Genomic DNA, 19,242 nt, shown 5'->3' with positions numbered 1-19,242 from the left:
CCCAACGGCTAATGACAATGGCATTGGCCACTACGACAGCAACAACAGGAACGGTCCATCGAAGTGGCAACAACAGCAACGTGGCCAACACTCACAAATCCTTTTTATACCCGTTAGAAGTAGAGTAAAAGGGTATACTCGATTCGTTGAAAAGCATGTAACAGGCAGAAGGAAGCGTTTCCGAGCATATAAAGTATATATATTCTTGATAAGGATTATTAGTCGATCTGGCCATGTCCGTCTGTCCGTTAGTCTGTCCGTCCATCTGTTCGTCCGTTTGTCCGTCCGTCTGTTCGTCCGTTTATCCGTCCGTCCGTATGATCGTAGTGATCTCAGGAACTATAGAGGCCACAAAGTTGATATACCAAAATATTCGCACTTCCACTAGCTGAGGGTAACGGGTATCAGATAGTCGGGTAACTCGACCATAGCCTTCTTTCTAGTTATTTATTATTTCGGCAGATGGCTGTTGCCTTTTCCCATTGCCAGCTGCTGCTACATTAGTCGAGCACATGGCCAGACGTAAATAATGCATTGTAATTTTTAGAATATTTCTGAAGCCCTACCTCAGACAGAGAAAGGAAATATTTACAATTAGATTAAAACCGTTTAAGATAAAATAATTTAATTAATTTTCTTATATTGATTCATACTCAATCAATATAGTGTTTCTGACTATATTTTTACTATTTTAAATATGTTCGCAAAAATAAATAAAAACTCCTATTTTCGTTTACTTCCTTACTGTGATAACATTTAAAACTAAACTGATTTGATTGAAGTAATTTTTTTGCCTGCAACCCCCTCCTCTTCCGCCACCTCTTTGATTCCTGGCTGTCTTTCCGATTTCATAGACCAGAACTAGGCTCTTCCTGGCCAGCGACGTGATGGCAATTACTCCAACTCCAACTCCAACTCCGACACCGACTTTGGGCCTCCGGTCGGCAACAACAACTGCCGCAATGCAGTCGCTTGTAGTTGCTGCTGCAAATGGCTCGAATAACGTGCAAAAACTGCAGCGCCAAGGCAACTGCAACAACTGCAACAACGCAACATCTATACACGGGAAATGGCAGCAAAGAAAATTATGCTTGCAATAACATTTACACTCGTGTGTGTGCGTCGGGTTGGTAGTGTGCTGTGTGGCAAATTTATACGCCAATCGTCGCTTGCGGTGGGCAACTAAGCAACGCAACAACAAGGCAGCAACACAGCAAGACAACAACCCAGCTGGACAGAGGTCACATTTTCATTTCATACATTTGACCAGCCCAAAATGAAAGCAGCCGAAGAAAAAGAGGGCACAAAACTCGAGAATAAACAGCTCGAGTGACTGAATGTCGGGCACGATGGTCAATTTAAGTGCACATCGAATGGTTATGCATAATAAACTAGCGGCAAAGCCATCCTAAAGTCATTTATTTAATTTTGCTGTCGTGCAGAAAATGCCGAAAGCAAATATCTGAGAAGATGTATATTCAGTAACTACCAATTGTTATAAATATAGATTTAGCAATTATTATAACTTCCCGAGAAAAATTAATTCATTATCCTCCACTTTTCTGATTAGTCATTTTTATTATTCCTCTTATTCTTATCCTCTTTTTCCCTCTTATATGTAGTGAAACCAACACTTGAAACAGTGCGTGGCTATACAATTTTCTCGGAGTTTCCCCATTTCCCTACTCATCCTTCTTCAGCCCCAGAGAAGCTTATCACACTCCTTGCAGGCTGGGACAGTCCGCCGAAGCCATCTTATTCATCGGTCATCGCAGTCAGCCCGCTTGATTCAATAAGAATTGGCTTCCAGTGGCCATTGTCAGGCGGGCCAGTAATGCGGCCCAGTCGCCAAGTACTTTTCCGATTATGTGGCAGCATAGCATCTTGCATGTGTTGTGCTCCACTGGGAGAAACCAGTCGGAAATTAATAATTGCTTTTGAACCCATAGGAAAGTGTGAATTTTGGATTGATTGATATATGTAGGAAAATACCATCAACAAAACTAAATTACGATTAAATTAAATGACCAATTTCAATACAAAATCATAGATCAAGAATACTTTGTATTTTTTATAATGATTTTAAATATTTTTTTAAGTTTGTGTATTTAAAACTATAAAAATAACCTAATCAAACTTAACCAAACTATTTAATATGTAAACTTGTGGAGATGATTTGCGAGCTACTAGCACGTTCCATTCTTCTTTCAATTGGTCCAACTAGCTCCACTTTTTGTTCAGTGCGCTGCCTGGTTTTCCATTTGCCATTGCCTCTGCGGAGCGGAATGCAATGACAATGGCTGCACTCGCCGTTCCATTCGGTGTTCAATACGCTTCATGACAACGGCGCCGCGGATCGGTCCCAGACATTGCTTATTTTTGTTTGCCCTGGCTGCCCCATGCCCCATGCCCCAAGCTCGGTGCCCAATGCCTGATGCCAGATGCCAGATGCCTGAGCGAGATGCCTGGAAAGGACTAATGCCCAGCGGCAGGGGCAACAACAAGCAGCGCGCTCTAACGCCCTTATCCTTGTAACGACTTTGCCGCTGCGCTTTTGCGGTTGACCGCATTTGCTGGGAAAATCTGTTGCTGCCAAAGCATTGGCCACTACCAACTGCTGCTCTTGACCGAGTGGAGCTATAAATATCTGCGATAGCGAAATGCAATTACGTGGCAACAATGAATACAGCGGCAGCGATTGCTTGCTTTTCCCGCTTTTCCCGCATTTCCCGTGCCTTCGTCGTCCTTTCTAAGGACTCGCCCCACATCCGGCAATTGACAATGATGATGTGTATGTAGTTTTTTGTCTCCTCTGCCGGCAAAAGGGGAAGTTTCTGGGGGGTTGGCACTGGAAATGAGGACATCTGAGTATGGCATTTTTCTACAACATTTTACCGCATTGTTGGCCGCTTTCTCGCTCTCCCAAGGAGCGATACATTGGCTGCGTTTTGGTGAATTTATGTGCTCCTTATGAGGGTTCAATGGTGGGCATCATAAAATATTGCAACTGACTACGAACGCAAGCTAGATACGCAAGCAAAGATACTTTAATGCTCCCCACCTACAATCCCTACTCACAACTAACTATTCCTTAAACAAAATCTGATCAGCACAAATAGAGGAAACTTTTCGCATGAAAAGCGCTCGGAGTAAAAATGTTCATCAATCTAAGACTTAAGAACTCCAGAGGCCTCTCGGAATTCGCACTACCTTAACATAAGTCGAATAATGGACCGCAAAGTAATTGCCCATGGACTTCGATCCAACAATGTCCTTTGCTATTAACTCGACGCATTCCCAAATATCTGAGGAGTGGGACGGCTAAGCACATTCCTTGGGTCAGCCACCAACAACTAGCCAGCAATCTCCCAATGGAGTGACCCATAAAAACGGCAATTTTTCCAGTTGTCAGCGGCAAATGCGTGGCTTAAATTACGGCGATTGGCTGACAGTTGACACCCCAGACCGAGACGCATAATTAAGTTCACGGACTCAATGTTGGCCAGATCCACCCACACCAGCACTTGCCCAAAAATTGGACAATTCTTGATGCTAAAATATTATATTTTACATTAGATTTAGCATGTCCTTGTCTTTTTCAAAACAAAACTTATATGTTAAAACTCCCACTACGCCAAATGATTCTCTGTTTTAAGCCTTTAGTTTAAGTAAGTTTAAAAAATTATCGCTATCATTTTTTAAATAAATATTTTTCATTTATTTTTCAATTCGTTAATTTTTCAAATAAAAGTAGTTCGGCTATTTTAAAATTCATAATTCATATGTTGTCTCAATGAATTCCGACAATTTGAAGTATACAGTTTTCATTCACTTTTCTTGAAGTGCACGTAGCCCAGCAATTGTAAGTCATTTGAAAACAATTTTGATTATATTTTTTCCGAGCGATTTCACAAATCCGTTTTATGTTTGGGTCCGCAAAAACGGACGTGGGGATGGGAAAGTGCGTTTTGCGTATGAGTAGTTAACAACATGCCCCATAATAATAACATACATTTCGGCATTTCGGCATTCACCCACTCCACCACCACCCACCACCACCCACTAGGCAAACGAAATGTTTGCTGTAAACGACCTTAAAAAACGAAAGCCAACGTCGAAGACGAAAAACGAGAGACGAGTGGCGAGTGGCGAAAACAAACAGAACTGAAATGCCTGCACACATATAAAATCAAGAGCTCCTCCTTTCCTCCTTTCTTTTCCAGGACTCGCCTGTTGTTGGTCCTGTTCTGTGTTTTCGCCATTGTTATTGTTGTCGAGGCAAATTGCAAATAACAAGCGAAAGTTCACACAGGCAGTTTGGCCCATCGACGGTTGGGATCTGGCAGGAATAACAAAAAAAAAAAACAAGAAATGTGCGTAGCATTAGCCGTAGTCGACTTGATTTTGATCGCTTCAATGAACATTAATTCACAGAGGGGGCGGACGTGGGGGTCGTGGGATTGGGGCGTGGCGTGCCGTGCCTAAGTGGGAGCTTGTATACATGCATACATTTGTATTTAGTTGAACTAGTAATCCTGTTCCATACTCTTTCCTTCCTTAAGTAGTGCTAATGGTTTGTCTGGAACGAAATTATGTGAAATGCGGATGTACCATCTGAAATCTAAGACCGTAAGAATAACAAAAAAGATAATATTCACAAATACTGATTGAAGCTGTGAAATCAAAATCTTGGCCTGGATAGCAACGATTACAGAAGTGTTAGGTTAGTGGAAAACATTTTGAAAATAGTAATAGCATACGAAACAAAAGAATGCCAATGGAGATTACGCACACTTTTTCGCAAGCCATTTCCTTTGCCGATTTCTTGGCAACATTTGCTTGGCAAATGAAGCATACTTATGGAGGATCTTGATTTGCCAGTGCGTAAACATAACGGTGTGCAAGTGTGCGAGTGTGCGTCACACACACACACACACGTGCGAGAGAGTGTGAGTGAGTGGTGCTATATGGGCGCCTATTTCCGGCGTGGCATATCTCGTTTTAGATGCGTGCCACGGCAATCTCTTTGTGTGTGGCGTTTCGCGTTTCGCGTTTTCCTGTCATAAATGCCGCCGCCGAACCTTTGTTACGTTTCCGCTTCACTTTTATTTTAATAATTCACCCAGCATTTATGGTATGTACACACATACTTTTATTTATAAGTGCTCCCGGCCCCGCTCCTTCCACCTGGCCGCCTTACCTGCTCTCAGCCTGCCATTGTACACGTCATAAATCTCATTTTTCCGTTTCCGTTCTGCCGCCCATTGCCCAATGATGATGTCCTTGATTATCGCAGCACGCAGCTAGGTGGACGGGGAATATATATTTAATGGTTTTCAAGAACTAGAAGTATCCAGCTATCATTCAATCGAATATTGCCTCAGTCTTCAGTCGCTGGCAACAAGTGAAATTTCAAAAAAAATCCATCCAATCCCTTTGCCAAATTCTAATTTTAAGCCCTTGAACGAAGTCTCTCTTTTCTTCCGAGTGACTTTCCGCTTTCCACTCTTATACTTCCATTCAGCGTACTGGAATGCTCTTTGCGCTCACTGAGTGCATTTTTAAGCCCAGTTTCTCTCTTTGTAACCCGGCTTTCTCTCTTTCACAAAGGATGTTTTCTCTTTACCTCACCTTAATTCCACTTTGAGTGAAAAAAACGAGCGTAATTTGTGGCCTACAATCGCCTGAGATTTTGGAACTTTGTGGAGGTTAATATTTTGAGGAAAACTAGCTTCTGTCTCCTGCCTCCTTCACGAAATGCAAAAGTATGGGATCCATTATTATCTGGCACACCTGATAAGAAAGTATGACAAGGATTCCTTTTTTGAGTTTTTATAATCTGTAACTTTCATAACTTCGAGTTTAAAGTGCTAATTACTTAAAAATATCTTAAAAAAAAACTATTTATTATAGCATCTAAAACTTGTCAGGTATTGAAGACATTCATTTCGAATTAATATGCCGGTCCTATCGACACCCACAACTCATTCAGATTTATTAAATCTTTATTTATTAAATCGTCGTTCGCTGATTCATTTTAGCTTGTGTTTTTTGGCATCGAAAAAAAGTGCAAAAATATGTGCTGCGTATTTGCATTTGTTAATTGGCCTTATTTGCTTTCAGACATGACCAATGGCGGTTTATTTGTGTCTCCTTTTTCATTCGCCCCTGACAAGGCAGATATATTTTTGGATTCCACGTTCGGGGACCCTTCGAGCTCCTTCCTGTGGGATACTTAGCGTCTGGGCGCGGCGTTTGTGTCACTGGATGGATGACAAGTGCCCCAAATGTCGCCCAAACAAAGGAGCAATGCGGCAGGATGGAGGAGGAACGACAGGCGCAGGAAAAAGTTATGACACACCTACAGCATTTAATCTGACGTCCTTGTAGTGGCTTTTCTCGGCGTCCACTGAGTGATAACCATCAATCAAGCTGCTGCCGGTTAGACGGTAGGCGTTACACTGGTTTTTCCCGGAGACCAAGAGACCGAGAGCCGGAGTTCATTTCAATCATTAGCGTGCCAAGTCAGCCAGCGCTCCTGTTGATGCTGTCAAATTAATAAAGAGCCCAGGGTGACCAAGGGTTGGCCAATGGCATGGAGCAAAAACCGAAAGAGGCAACAGACTACTCCCCACAATTTTAGGCACACACAGCGAAAAAACTCCATGTTGTCATTAAAAAAGTATAAAGTATTACGATTAAAAAGATGAATTTTTAAATAAATATTCAATACAACTTAATTGGAACAATACAATGCCTTTATCCACTAATCACTAGAATTAATATTTTTTTGCAAATTACATTTGGGCGTAAGTATTTCGTTTCCGGTGCCATCTTCAGGCATTCCCACACGCTTTAAGTCACTGCCGCTCATAAGGCCCATAAAAAATTTGTCATCATTAGCCAAAGCCAAAGCCAAAGCGAATGACGCTGACGTATTCGGGGTCCGCCCATCTATCAATGTGTGTACGAGTATCTGGGCACCAGGAGCAAGGACACTTAAAGATATTGCCCTGTCTGGGTCCTCCTGCTGCATATTAGACGGCAGCTTAAAGCATTCGATTCGATTGATTGATTATGTATCATAGGGGGGCAGTGGGTCACTCTGCGAAAAGGTCGCTTCACTCGCTTTAAGGCTTTAAGCCGCCCATTAGGGTTATTAAATATGCCGCTTGTGGGTGTACGTACGTACGTACGTATGGTGTATGTGGGCTATTAGGAACGATAATGGATTGCGAATATTAATTTCTTTGCATGATGGAAAGAATCAACAAAGAACAATGCGTTTAATCTTTATAGACACGCAGCCGCAGGAGAGGGACGGACAATGCCTTGTGCCAATAATGATAACCGGAAGCCATTAAAGGAAGTTTCAATACAAGAAACACTCTCCCACGCACACACACACGCACACACACACACGCACACACGCATACTCCCAGACAAACGCATGAATGCCTCCATAGGCAGCTTAAGGCTCTGCACTTTCCTTTCTGTGTTGTGCACTGGGCGAAAAACTAGGCCTTTTTTGGTATTTGAAGGCGGAATGCTAAAATGCCTAAATTCTTGGCACACTTAGTTCATGTCTCTGGTTTGTATTGCGTAAAAAAGAATTTTAAAACATATGTTTTATCATAGGTACTAATATACATAATCAATATAAATAAATAAATTCTTTAGAAAGTGTGAAAAATAATTATTCCGACAAATATTAAAATAACTTCTCCTGATTCCCACCCATCGTGTAGTGTACTAGTGGGTGTAGTTGTGCCTGTTGTTTGCCTTCCATTTTCATTGCATCGTCGGCGGCAACGGCGATATTGTAATTTTTATTCCTCTTTGAGGCATTCAGGCGGCAAGCAGCAAAGGCGAATCCTGCGAAAGGAAGCCGTCCTGCAAGTCGAGCGTTCAATTCCCTTTTAATAAGGAAGTGTATGTGAAGGCCAGTAGGTGTTTGTGTTTGTGTGGGTGTGGGTGTTGGTGTGGGTGTGTGGCACCGCACACGCACCTTGCAATCTTGCTAATGTTTTTCCAGTTAGCGCGTCTTAAGAACCGCCTGCAGTTCGTAGTTCGTAGTTCGCAGTTCGCAGTTTGCCGTTTGAGCTGCGCAAACAGCCGGCGGGTCGATGCGGAAGTCAAGTTGGAAATCCGACCCTGGCTTAGGTCACACCACCATGATGCCACGTCATACCATGCCACCACACCAGGGGCATTATGCAGGCAGACAAGTTGAGGCGCCAATTTTTCGGGAAAGCAGAGGGAGGCCTCGGCTTGGCTCGGGTCGACCATCTATGGCACACACAAGCATTTTCAATTGATTAAACATCAAACGCACAGGCACAGGGCTTGTGTGTGTGTGTGTGTGTGTGTGTGTGTGTATGCCTGCATTTTTTACGTGCCGCAGCGCAAAAATGCCAGGGATTATTATCCGAGAGCATTATGTTGATGCCGATATATACTCGCACAATATGAAATTCCATTGCATTTTATAGGCAGGCAGCGAAGGAAAAGAGAACAAAAATCGTAGGAGGAAAAGTAAGAACTACAAACTCGAGTATTGCAACTATGAGATACCACGGTATTAACCCTTGATTTTGAACATATGTTGCATACCTTTAAGCCCTGCTTCTGATGCGAAACTGCCTACCCTTTTGATCAAATAACTTAATGTTTGAGCTCTATATCTTTTCAAATATATATATTTACTTCAGAACTCAGCATACCCCTCTAATGGGTGCAGAAATCAAACACACACAGGCAGCAATACAATGGAAGGCAGTAAAAACCTGCGGCAGGCCATTGTGAGGCATAAACAAAAGATGCAGCAGATGGAAGGCGGAGCTGCTGGATCGGCCAGAATAACAAAATACCGCAGACAAAAACTGAAAGCTGTTCGAGCGTGGAAAAGGTGAGTTGCCAAACCACTCCCCCCCATTCCCATTCCCATTCCCATTCCCATTACGCCTTACACATTTTCCGGGCCAAGTACAAGAGAGTAGTTTTAGGGGGAGGGGGGGAGATCGGTCTTTGGAAATGTGGCAAAGCAAAATTTATAGCTTGGAAATTAATAACAAAAAGCATACAATGAACTAGTGCACATATACCCGCCAGGCCATCCAGAGAGCCCTGACTAATAACGTTCCGCACTCTGAAGTGTATTAGACAACAGTGCGTATGATGAATGCCATCGGAGGACTTTCGAAACAAAAGGGGCATAATTGTATGCGAAAGGTGGCCACCTTTCCATCCACTGACAACAATCCACGGGAAACAAAGGGCGAGGGAACTTTATTGTGCTAATTCTGCGGTTGGCTAACCCAAAGTATAGAAGTCTTCGGCAGAATACTTTTGAAGTTCTCTCTTGTGCACTTAGTACAAAGTGCAGACAATGTGATTTTCTGAGCATAAGGATAGCTTTAAATCATAAATTTATTGACTTTCTAAACGCGCTAGGAAGTATATAGTCCTTTTCAGGACATAGGCATTAAACAAACTTTTCATGTTTGTTCAGAAAAAAAATTAAAACGAGGGACATAGAAGTTCAAATTCTTTTACCTCTAACATAATTTTCAACGAATCTATTAAATCCTCCTATATAATAATTTAATATACTTACATCGCAGTTTGAAATAAGATAAATGATTTATTTTTTTATCAAAAATATATATACATGTTACCCAGATGGTGAAAGCCAATCCAGTAATTTCGCAAAGCAGAAAGTCCAATAATTAAAGTAGATAATAACAAAATTACTTGTAAATTATAATAATTGCGGTGACATTTGCGGTCCTACGGTCAAAACAATTGTTTTTGTATAAAAGGTAAGAAAATGGAGGCTCAAATCAGTTCCATTGCAATGAGCACTCCTGTGAGACCTTCTAGTCGCTTTAGCGAACTATCTAAGTACATCAATAGTTTGACCAATTTACTTGGCGTGGATATTCTTGCGCCCAAAATGGAATTTAACTATCGCACCTGGACCACGATTTTTGCGATAGCTAACTATTCGGCATTCACGGTGTTTACGATCCTAAATGGAGGTGACTGGAGAGTGGGACTGAAGGCCAGCCTCATGATTGGTGGCCTTATCCACGGACTCGGAAAGTTCCTGACTTGTCTGCTGAAGCATAAGGAAATGAGACGCACAGTCCTTTACACACAAAGCATTTACGAGGAGTACGAGAGTCGGGGAGAATCCTACCACAAAACCTTGAATTTGAACATAGATCGACTTCTGGGCATTATGAAGATTGTTCGAAACGGCTATGTATTCGCTTTTTGTTTAATGGAAATCCAGCCGTTGGCCATGCTTATGTACGATGGAACCCGGGTCACTGCGATGCAGTATGTAATTCCAGGTCTACCGCTTGAGAACAATTATGGCTACGTAGTCACGTACCTGATTCAGTCGGTAGGATACACTAAAATTGCTGAGATTGTGTCAACACTCGGATCGCTCTCCTAAACGAGTTATTTTCGTCGATTGCAGGTTACAATGGTCGTGACAGGAGTCGGATTCTACGCCGGTGATTTGTTCGTATTTCTCGGCCTAACGCAGATCCTAACTTTCGCCGATATGCTGCAGCTGAAGGTGAATGAGCTAAATGATACCCTAAAGCAAAAAGCGGAAACCAGAGTTCTGGTCCCAGTTGGAGCTTCTGTTAAAGGAGAGTCGAATCGACAACGCCTTCTCTTGGAGGTTATCAAATGGCATCAGTTATTCACGGAGTAAGATTTTACTTCTTCTTGATTAGAGTTCATACATTTGTGATTACTTTTATCCTCAGTATACCATTATCATTTGTCATTGCTCCCTTCAATTTTAGGTACTGTCGCGCCATAAATGCCCTCTACTACGAATTGATTGCCACCCAGGTTCTCTCGATGGCTTTGGCTATGATGCTCAGCTTCTGCATTAATTTGAGCAGCTTTCACATGCCATCGGCCATATTTTTTGTGGTTTCTGCGTACAGCATGTCCATCTATTGCATACTGGGCACCATTCTTGAGTTTGGAGTGAGCTTCAGTAATATTGATTATATGAGCATTTATTCCTATGCATTTTTATTTTCCTACAACAGCATGACCAGGTGTACGAGAGCATCTGCAATGTGGCGTGGTATGAGTTGAGTGGCGACCAGCGAAAGCTATTTGGTTTTTTGCTGCGGGAATCTCAGTATCCGCACAATATACAGATACTTGGAGTTATGCCGCTTTCCGTGAGAACAGCTCTACAGGTGAGTAAATAAGTGTTTACTTTGTTATCCTATACTAAATTTATTTACACTTTAAGATTGTAAAACTGATTTACAGCGTGTCCATGATGATGATGAATCGGGCATAAAATACGGGTGAAACTATAACATTTTATTTATGAGCCAAAAATCATAAACAAAATATCTGGAAGCACAATAATGTCACTCCCACAATTGTTCATGCTTAAATAATAAAGCCTAATGCGATTTCTTTAAACAAAGTACATAAATGATAGTAGTTGGAATGAAAATTTGATTAAATTTAAGTTGAATACTTATCAACAAATGCAAAATTGAGTAAAGAATGTTAAAAAATCCTCTGGCTAAGCCGAAGTTTTATTCAGCCAACTTTGAAATGATTCTCTCCCACCCACTTTGCTCCTGATGAACTCGTTTTTTCTGCATCCATTAACCTTGTCCACTAATTACCAGCACACACAGCTGAATTTATGGCATCGGTTTATGGCGCTCGACTCGAAAACATTAATTGCGCATCTCATTTTGGGGAGTTTCTTATGCACAAAACGTTAAATATATTTCGCATACTCGCATAAAAATTTAATTTATTTTGAAATGCTTCGTTCACTTCCCCGATATTTGGGCGGAGGACATTAATAGCTGCCGGCCAGGCCATGAATAATGGGCATTTTATAAATGTGGTCAGGGCAATGTCCCGGATGCTTGGATAAAAAATAATAACAATAATTGTAACGTTGTTATAATGCAGTTGTAATTAAGTATACCACTGTTGTATGAACATACCACCACCCAGCCAGCGACTATGAAAACGAAATGATTTTAATAAAATCAACAGTCGGAAGGTCAGAAAGGAGCAGAGCAACAGTTTGGTCAGCGGACTCATCGACCTCTTGGATTGAAATTTACGACCGCTCCGCATTCCATAATTTACTCATTTTTCATGAGCTATTTAATTACGCTAAATAATGGCCGCAAGGGGTTTAGCAGTGGTTTGTTTGTTTATGCCCAATGATAGCTGGATATGCGACAGCAAGCCAGAATAAATGTCGAAAGTAGATGAGATGCTCTACACAATTTGCACACAATTCATTGCAAACAAAACAGTCGTTTTTAAAAATTTCCAAATGAAGACAAGCACTTTAAAACTCAATAAATTGACTGTCAAACTCACGTTAGGAATGAGACGGGGTTATGCAAACAGCAAGTAGACTGGTGCTTTTCAAAAAAGGTTTCAATTTAATCTAGGATATTTAAAACAATACAAAATCGTTAACAATACTTCATTGCAGAACGCTACTCTTAAACCAGCTTAGGGGTGCCATACTAGTTGCTGTAACTTCCATTTTGTCAAAAGGTTTGAAAAAATATAAAAAAAATATATATAAATATAAAATTAATGACAAAATATTGATAGAGGCGGAAAACTATACGGCTATAAGGCTCTCGATAAATCGAAAAAGTTGCGCACTCCGTCCTTTCCGGTTCCGCTCCAAGTAATGCAATTTGTTAGCTTGTTGGCAGGCAGATAATAAAACTCATTTGATGCCTGTCCACCGCAATGACGCGGAATCGTGGAGTTGAGGAGTTGGGGAGAAGTGGGGCTTCCTCCACTCAGCACTCGGATGGAGGCTCTTAGCGTCAAGACACTTTGTATCAAATGCAGCGACGTCGACAGCCAGCCAGCCTGCCATGCAATACATTTTCTAATGCTTGTTTTGAATCATTTTTAGGGGCGAAGCAGGTGAAAGGGGAGGGAAGATGGGGGGAAGGTGGCCAGGTCGCCAGCTGGCAAATAAAATAAATTAGTTGCAGTTGAAAGGTGGCTCAGACACAAAAGTCAACACGCAACGCGCGATGGAACCGCAAACAAACGCCAGCTGCTGGGCGCAGATAAAGTGGCAGGCAAACACGCCGAAGGTGCAGGACGAAGGATGGAGAATTGGGGACGAAGGACGAAGGACACCGTAAGAGGTGGGAGCTGAGATGGAGAAGCTCTAGACACGCTGGAAGGAGCAATGGCAAATCAGCTGCCAGCACAGGGCAGCTTACTGGCAAATATTAAAATGCGAATTTTTATACTCGCGACACTCGAGCCTCCCACTTGGCCACCCAACTTATCTTGCTCCCCCTGGAAGCATAATTCTCACTATGCAAAATGTTCGCTGCACAGCGAAAACTAAAACTAAACAGATATGATGTGATCCATGGCTCCAAGTCTTTATACCTTACTTTAAATGGTGATTAAGTAGTCTAAAGTAGTTCATCAAAACCAGATTTAAATTAAAAATATAAAAATACACATATATTTTACTACACTTGCCGTATTTTCATGATCTCTTTATATCTGTTTCGTCATAAATCTCTTCGATTCTTCTGCTTTAACTCATTTCATTTCTACACTCTTTAGGTAAATGGGGTAAAAGTAGGTTTTGTGTTAGATTCTGGCATCGATCCGATCACCAGCAAATACTAAAATTATTTGCCGTGTTTGGGCTGCCCCTGTTAGCTCCTTGCTGGCGGCTCCTGACTCCTGGCTCCTGGCTCGCAGGATGGCGTATCCTTTCGCCAGCATTTTCTTGCCGCGTGCGCACATAAATTAGCTGCCAGGCTAAGAAATGGCGGCGGGCAGCAAAGGTTGTCCCAACTTGCCACGTTCTCCCCTCCGCCCTCCGCACACCGCCCACCGCCCACCGCCCGCTGCGGTTTGTTGCGCCCTGTTTATGCGGGTGCCGCTGGTGGGTGCATTAAACCAATAAATCAGCGAGCCAGTGCAAAAAGCACAAAATGCGAGCAAACTGTTGTCAGGCACTGTTTGAGCCAGCAGCGTGGCTCCGCATATTTAATCAATATGGTGAGCAGAAAACATGAATTAATCTTGGCGCCCTTTAAAGCGCTTCGCATTTTTACGGACACAAGGGAAGATGGCATTTTTAATTTAGAGAAATTCCTGCGGCCATAAAAAGCTTGTCGGGCAAATCAATTAAATTTAAATTGTATCCCATTAGAGCCACATTAAATGAGTTAAGTCATTTGGGGACCGCGTGCCGCGTCTTAGCCTTATTTTATGCGGCTTTGAAAAGGGTACAAATGAATTCATTTTGAATTTATTTTTTGACGCTCATAGCCGCCGCCCCTTGTCCCAAATCACCGGACCCAACACCCCAAGCACCCCAACACCCCAAAAACACCCAAAACCGCCCCTGGACGCAATTAAAATGCCCACGAGCTACTAATTTGCCATGAAACGGCGGGTGGCTGGCTGTCCAAAAAGCCCAGGAGCCCGATTCTAAAATGCTGCCGAAATTTAAGAGTTGATAGCTATTAATTTATATTACGCATGATTTGTGTAGCATTTTTTTGACGGCACAATCGCTTTCGCTCCCAGCCGGCTGTTGGTTCCCAGAATTTCCTTCTGCATTCTGCGGTAGATTTCCCAGTTCTAATATTGCAAATGAGTGAAATATTTGGGTCATGCAGCTGAAAGGGATTGAAATAGACATCGGGTAACACGAAACCTGAAACATTAAAATAATTACAGAGATTATACTGAAGAGTTGAAGAGTTGATGGACATTGAAAAAACCGAAAAAAGGATTAAAATAGCATAGTACCTAGTGTTGAAGTTCAACTAAATTCTAAAAAGAAAATAAGAACAATGATGCGCATCGTTAAAAAAAGAAAGTTTCCTAATAGCTTAAAGTAAATCCACTTAATAAATGTGTCAACTTTGACAGTGTGAGCACATTCAAGCCGCATTAAATGTTCCAAATCTCCTACTTTATAAATTAGGCAATTTGCTGCCTCATGTGAATGGAGGCGTGGTCGTTAATGGCCAACGCCCCCCGATGTCAGTGGCCATCTGCTGAAGGAGGTTGTGTATCGAAAGGGACGACGGCGATGACTTCGATCGACTTGGCAAAACAGCGCATTGCGACTGAGTTTTTTTGCCCAGTCGCCACATCCTGCATCTGATCATCCTGCCCGCCAATTTCTGCTGATGTCTGCCCAAAACTTCACGCTGGCCAAGTAATTATTGGGCACCCGACACCACTGCACTTGGCTCTCAGTCGGAGGACTCACAGCTCACAGCTCACAGCTCACAGCTGAAAGCTCACAGCTAAGCAAAGTCGAAGCGTTAATGCTGCGTGTCGAAAGCAAACTTTGATGTCTTAATCACTATGGGGGATCCGCAGGGCGAGCGGGGGTCGGTGCGGGGCGGGGAGGGGAGTTGCTCCAGTTTGCTATCAGCTTGTTATTTGCTTTGGGGAATTTTAAAGTGCACGTGTTTACCAGGCAGCTTCCTAAGACGCTGCTGGTAGAAACGTGTCTGAGGGCAGTTCAAATTGCACGGCAACAAACTTTTTATTGATTATTATTGAATACAAAAATTAGCTGAAAATTGAGTAGACACTCAATACAAGTACAAGGAAGTACAATTAAAATTTGTATAATTAAAACTGTATAAAAACATTTAAAAGTCATATTGAACCGCTAACAACTTGTATTATTTGTATTATATTTTCTATATTTTTGTTTCTGCTTTTTTGTAACTTAGCTATATTTTTGCTTCTGCTTTTTTGTAACTTAGCTATATTTTTGCTTATGCTTTTTTGTAACTTAGCTATATCTTTAGCAAGTTAAATGATTCTTTGAAAGTTGAAAAAGGCTTTTTTTTGCTGTGTGTGAAGGCAAAGGGGAGCAAGAGACTGCAGCACTCGGTGCACAGTCAAAGTCATAAAACCATTTAATTATATTAAACTTTTAATTGCGTAGACAGCTAAGAAACACTCGCACACAAACACACTCCTCAAGGAAAGCCCCAACATATGCAGCCTGGGTGGAAAGCAGGGTGGAAAGCGGGAAAACTGTGGTTGTGGAGAAACCAGGAGTCGCTCGACACACTTAACCAGGACAAGTTGGCGGCGGTAGCGTCGCTCTTGGCGTGCCCTGCTACTACTATGTAAATGCAATAATAAAGTTATTAAAAGTGTCATAACAACTCAAGTTGAAATAGCGAAAAGTTTCCACCAGTTTCTTGCTTTATGAAGGGCACCAACCTAGCTCCCGACTTTCATTTGCTGACACTGAGAAGAGCAGCCCTGAAGGAGGGAAATGTAGAAAGTAAAAATCAAAGAACAGCCCAGACCCGCAGCTCGATGGCCAAGCAATTGATGTTTAATTGATCAATTAGTTGCTTGCTCCCTCAAACATCAAATCCCTGCTACAAAACAGACGTACCAACAGCGGAAGTCACATTAATAAGCTAGAAAGAATCTAAGTTTAATTATTGAATATAAGCAAGACAGTTTTTTAGTTGAAGATTAGTTGAACTAATATGGGATATGGGATAACGCCTTTAGCCTTGTGCTTTGAATAACAAACTCCTGATTTTGTTAATTATGTTTATGGTTAATATTATTATTATATTAAATCACTTTGATTGCTAACGTCTTCACCGCAGTTATAGACGAGGCTTTAGTCTGGCTGTGTGTGCTCTTGTACCCTCATGTGTGCGTGGGCTCGCTGTATTGGAATTGCCCACATCAAAGCGGCATATAAGTATATTGACGCTCATCAATCAAATTGATTTATGCCAACAAATCATTCATGAGCAATTTCCCAAAGTGATTATCTCTCCACGAGAGACGAGATGGCCAATGGACCAGACCCGGCCACGCCCCTTCTACAGCCCCTTCTACCACCAACTACCAAACAGTGCAGCTCCGAGATGGCAAACGCAAAAGGCATGTTAACTGACAGCCAGAAGGACATCGGACGGAGCACAAATAGACGACGGAAACGGTGTCTGCGACTGCGAATCCGACTGAGACAGAAGAAGAAAGGCCGAAAGAGACGGGCGCAGGTCGCCGCGAAAGAGATGGTAGGATGGGGCAGAAAAGAGACAGAGGGGATCCGAATTCGAATCAGTCAGGCTCAGAGGCATTGCCATTGCCATTGCCAACGTCAGTGGCTGACTGATTGACGCTTGACTGTCTTCATCACAAGCAATTTGGCCGGCAAACACACCCGTGCCTCGTCCACGAGGCACAGTCCACGGGAGCGGACAGGAATCCCGGCTCCCAAATCCCAGAATCCGGCACCAGAAATAGGGCCAGAATCTAAAGCCAGGCCATAGAGATGCCCTGCCGAGATTGCGCGCCCTTCTCGCCGCTGGCCTTGTGTACTTCACAGAGCTTCACAGACAGTTAATAAAGCTCAACTAACAGCGACGACAGCCACGCCCCCGCCCTCGTCACCGCCCCTGCACACAAACACTCACACACTGGGGAAAAATCAGATTCAAAATAGAAAGCACAAAGATAATAATCAAATTTATCTTAAAATGTTACTTTAATCTACATATTGTTAATAGCAACTTTAAGCTAAATGTATGAGTAGTTTATGGTGTGCTAACTACTCACATTAATGTAATCCGATTCAGCGTTGTTTTCTTCATAAATCTGACTAAAGGATTAAATGTTTTCTTTCGTTTTGAATTCTTTGTATGGGTTTATAAAACAACACTTGATTCTCTCAGTGCACAGCTGGCATTAGTCATTCGCTATGCGACCAGCAGCACCAGCAGCCGATCGGCTTGTATCATATTAGCCGAAGTTGCTTATAGCAGGCAATCAAATAAATTTTCACGGTAAGCGATCAAAGGCAGCAAGTGCAGCGAAGGACCTACCCTCCCCTCCTCCCAGGACCTGCTCCCCGGCATTTTTCACTCACTCACACACGCCCACACTTATGGCTGTGCATCAACACATGTAAAGGGGCGGAGAAAGCCTCTCACTTTGCCTAAGGCTTTTGATTGATTTAGTGATAAATTGACGAGGTGGCAACCGAAGCGGTGAACAGATTGCCGGCAGATTGAAGTCGGATAGTCGGATAGTCGGAGACCTGCGACTAATTGCCGCCATCGAGGGCTTAAAAGGTCAAGGCGAAACGGCGGCACTTGTTTGGGAATTCCGAGAAGAGATACAGATAGGAATTCTACTAAATTACATTCATCCAAATGGATTCTGGTTAATACAACGAATAACCCAATAAACAGGAGTAATGGCTATAAATAAATATTATTTATCCAAGCAGATTTAAGTATAATATTAAATAAAACGGGTAGCTTCCGGCTAAAGAAATAATATTTCGATGTTGTTATAATCTAAACATATTACAATATAATATTAAAAAAACAGAATAAACTCGGACTAATAAGGTTATAAATACAATCTGGAATACTATACTGATTATGTGATGAATAAAGTTGTAAATACAATCTGGAATACTAAACTGATTAAGTGATTAATAAAGTTATAAATACAATCAGGTATATTATTCCGATTAAAAATACTATTAAAAAAATCATCTCGGATATGGGGCCATATTTACTGCCCAATTGTTTGCAGTACTCTATAGTGCCTGTATTCCCTTAGTTTAATCAGGTGAAATGCTTGATTTGGCAGAAGTCAGCTATAATTCACGAATTTCCTGGCCCAAACGAGCGTGTAAGTGAGTGTGAGCGCGAGAGACAGCTGCCGGGCCATGATTAATGTTAGCAATTATCTGGCACAAGTGTCAAAAATATTTAAATCAATTGTCGGAAAGATCGGGGATGAAGAAGGTGAAGTGTGGGGGGGAGGAAATCTGCGAACAAAGGGCCGAGACAAGGCGGCAGACAGAAAACAAGACAAGACAACACAATTCGCGCAAATTGAGCATGATGAAGAGCAGGAGATTGAGTCCGTTGTTGTTGCAGATGCTGCTTGTCAATGCCAAAAGATGGCTTTTCTTTTTAACTGACTCGTGTGCGTGTTGCTGCCAAGCTGCGAAACTTAAAGACGATGACGTGAGACGTAAAAATGAAGTGGAAGTGGGAGCAATGACAGCAGCGACGTGTCAGAAACATATCATTCATTTATTTTCTATTATAATGGGCACACACACACAAGGGGGCAGCCAGAAAAGATGCTGACAACACCCTTTTTCGCGCCCTTTCAACAGTTGCA

The 19,242-nt window shown here is 42.2% G+C and overlaps 1 protein-coding gene across 1 annotated transcript; it reads left to right on the top strand.

The window, feature by feature from the left end:
- The first annotated feature begins 9,856 nt into the window (after positions 1–9,856).
- LOC120452712 (putative odorant receptor 83c) lies at positions 9,857–11,344 on the top strand. The gene is made up of 5 exons (XM_039637076.1): positions 9,857–10,411; positions 10,490–10,728; positions 10,827–11,016; positions 11,082–11,237; positions 11,294–11,344. Exons 1-5 carry the CDS (start codon positions 9,857–9,859, stop codon positions 11,342–11,344), a joined length of 1,191 nt encoding a protein of 396 aa, XP_039493010.1.
- Positions 11,345–19,242: the final 7,898 nt, after the last annotated feature.

The sequence above is a fragment of the Drosophila santomea genome, chromosome 3R (assembly GCF_016746245.2).
Source record: "Drosophila santomea strain STO CAGO 1482 chromosome 3R, Prin_Dsan_1.1, whole genome shotgun sequence".
Taxonomy (NCBI): domain Eukaryota; kingdom Metazoa; phylum Arthropoda; class Insecta; order Diptera; family Drosophilidae; genus Drosophila; species Drosophila santomea.
The sequence above is the reverse complement of the archived record's forward strand: the minus strand, read 5'-3'. Positions and strand labels throughout refer to the sequence as shown.

Coding starts and splice junctions, on each gene's coding strand:
- LOC120452712 (XM_039637076.1), top strand. CDS start 9,857: ATGAGCACTCCTGTGAGACCTTCTAGTCGCTTTAGCGAACTATCTAAG. Junction 10,729..10,826: donor TGGCATCAGTTATTCACGGA/GTAAGATTTTAC, acceptor CTTCAATTTTAG/GTACTGTCGCGCCATAAATG. Junction 11,017..11,081: donor GCACCATTCTTGAGTTTGGA/GTGAGCTTCAGT, acceptor TTCCTACAACAG/CATGACCAGGTGTACGAGAG.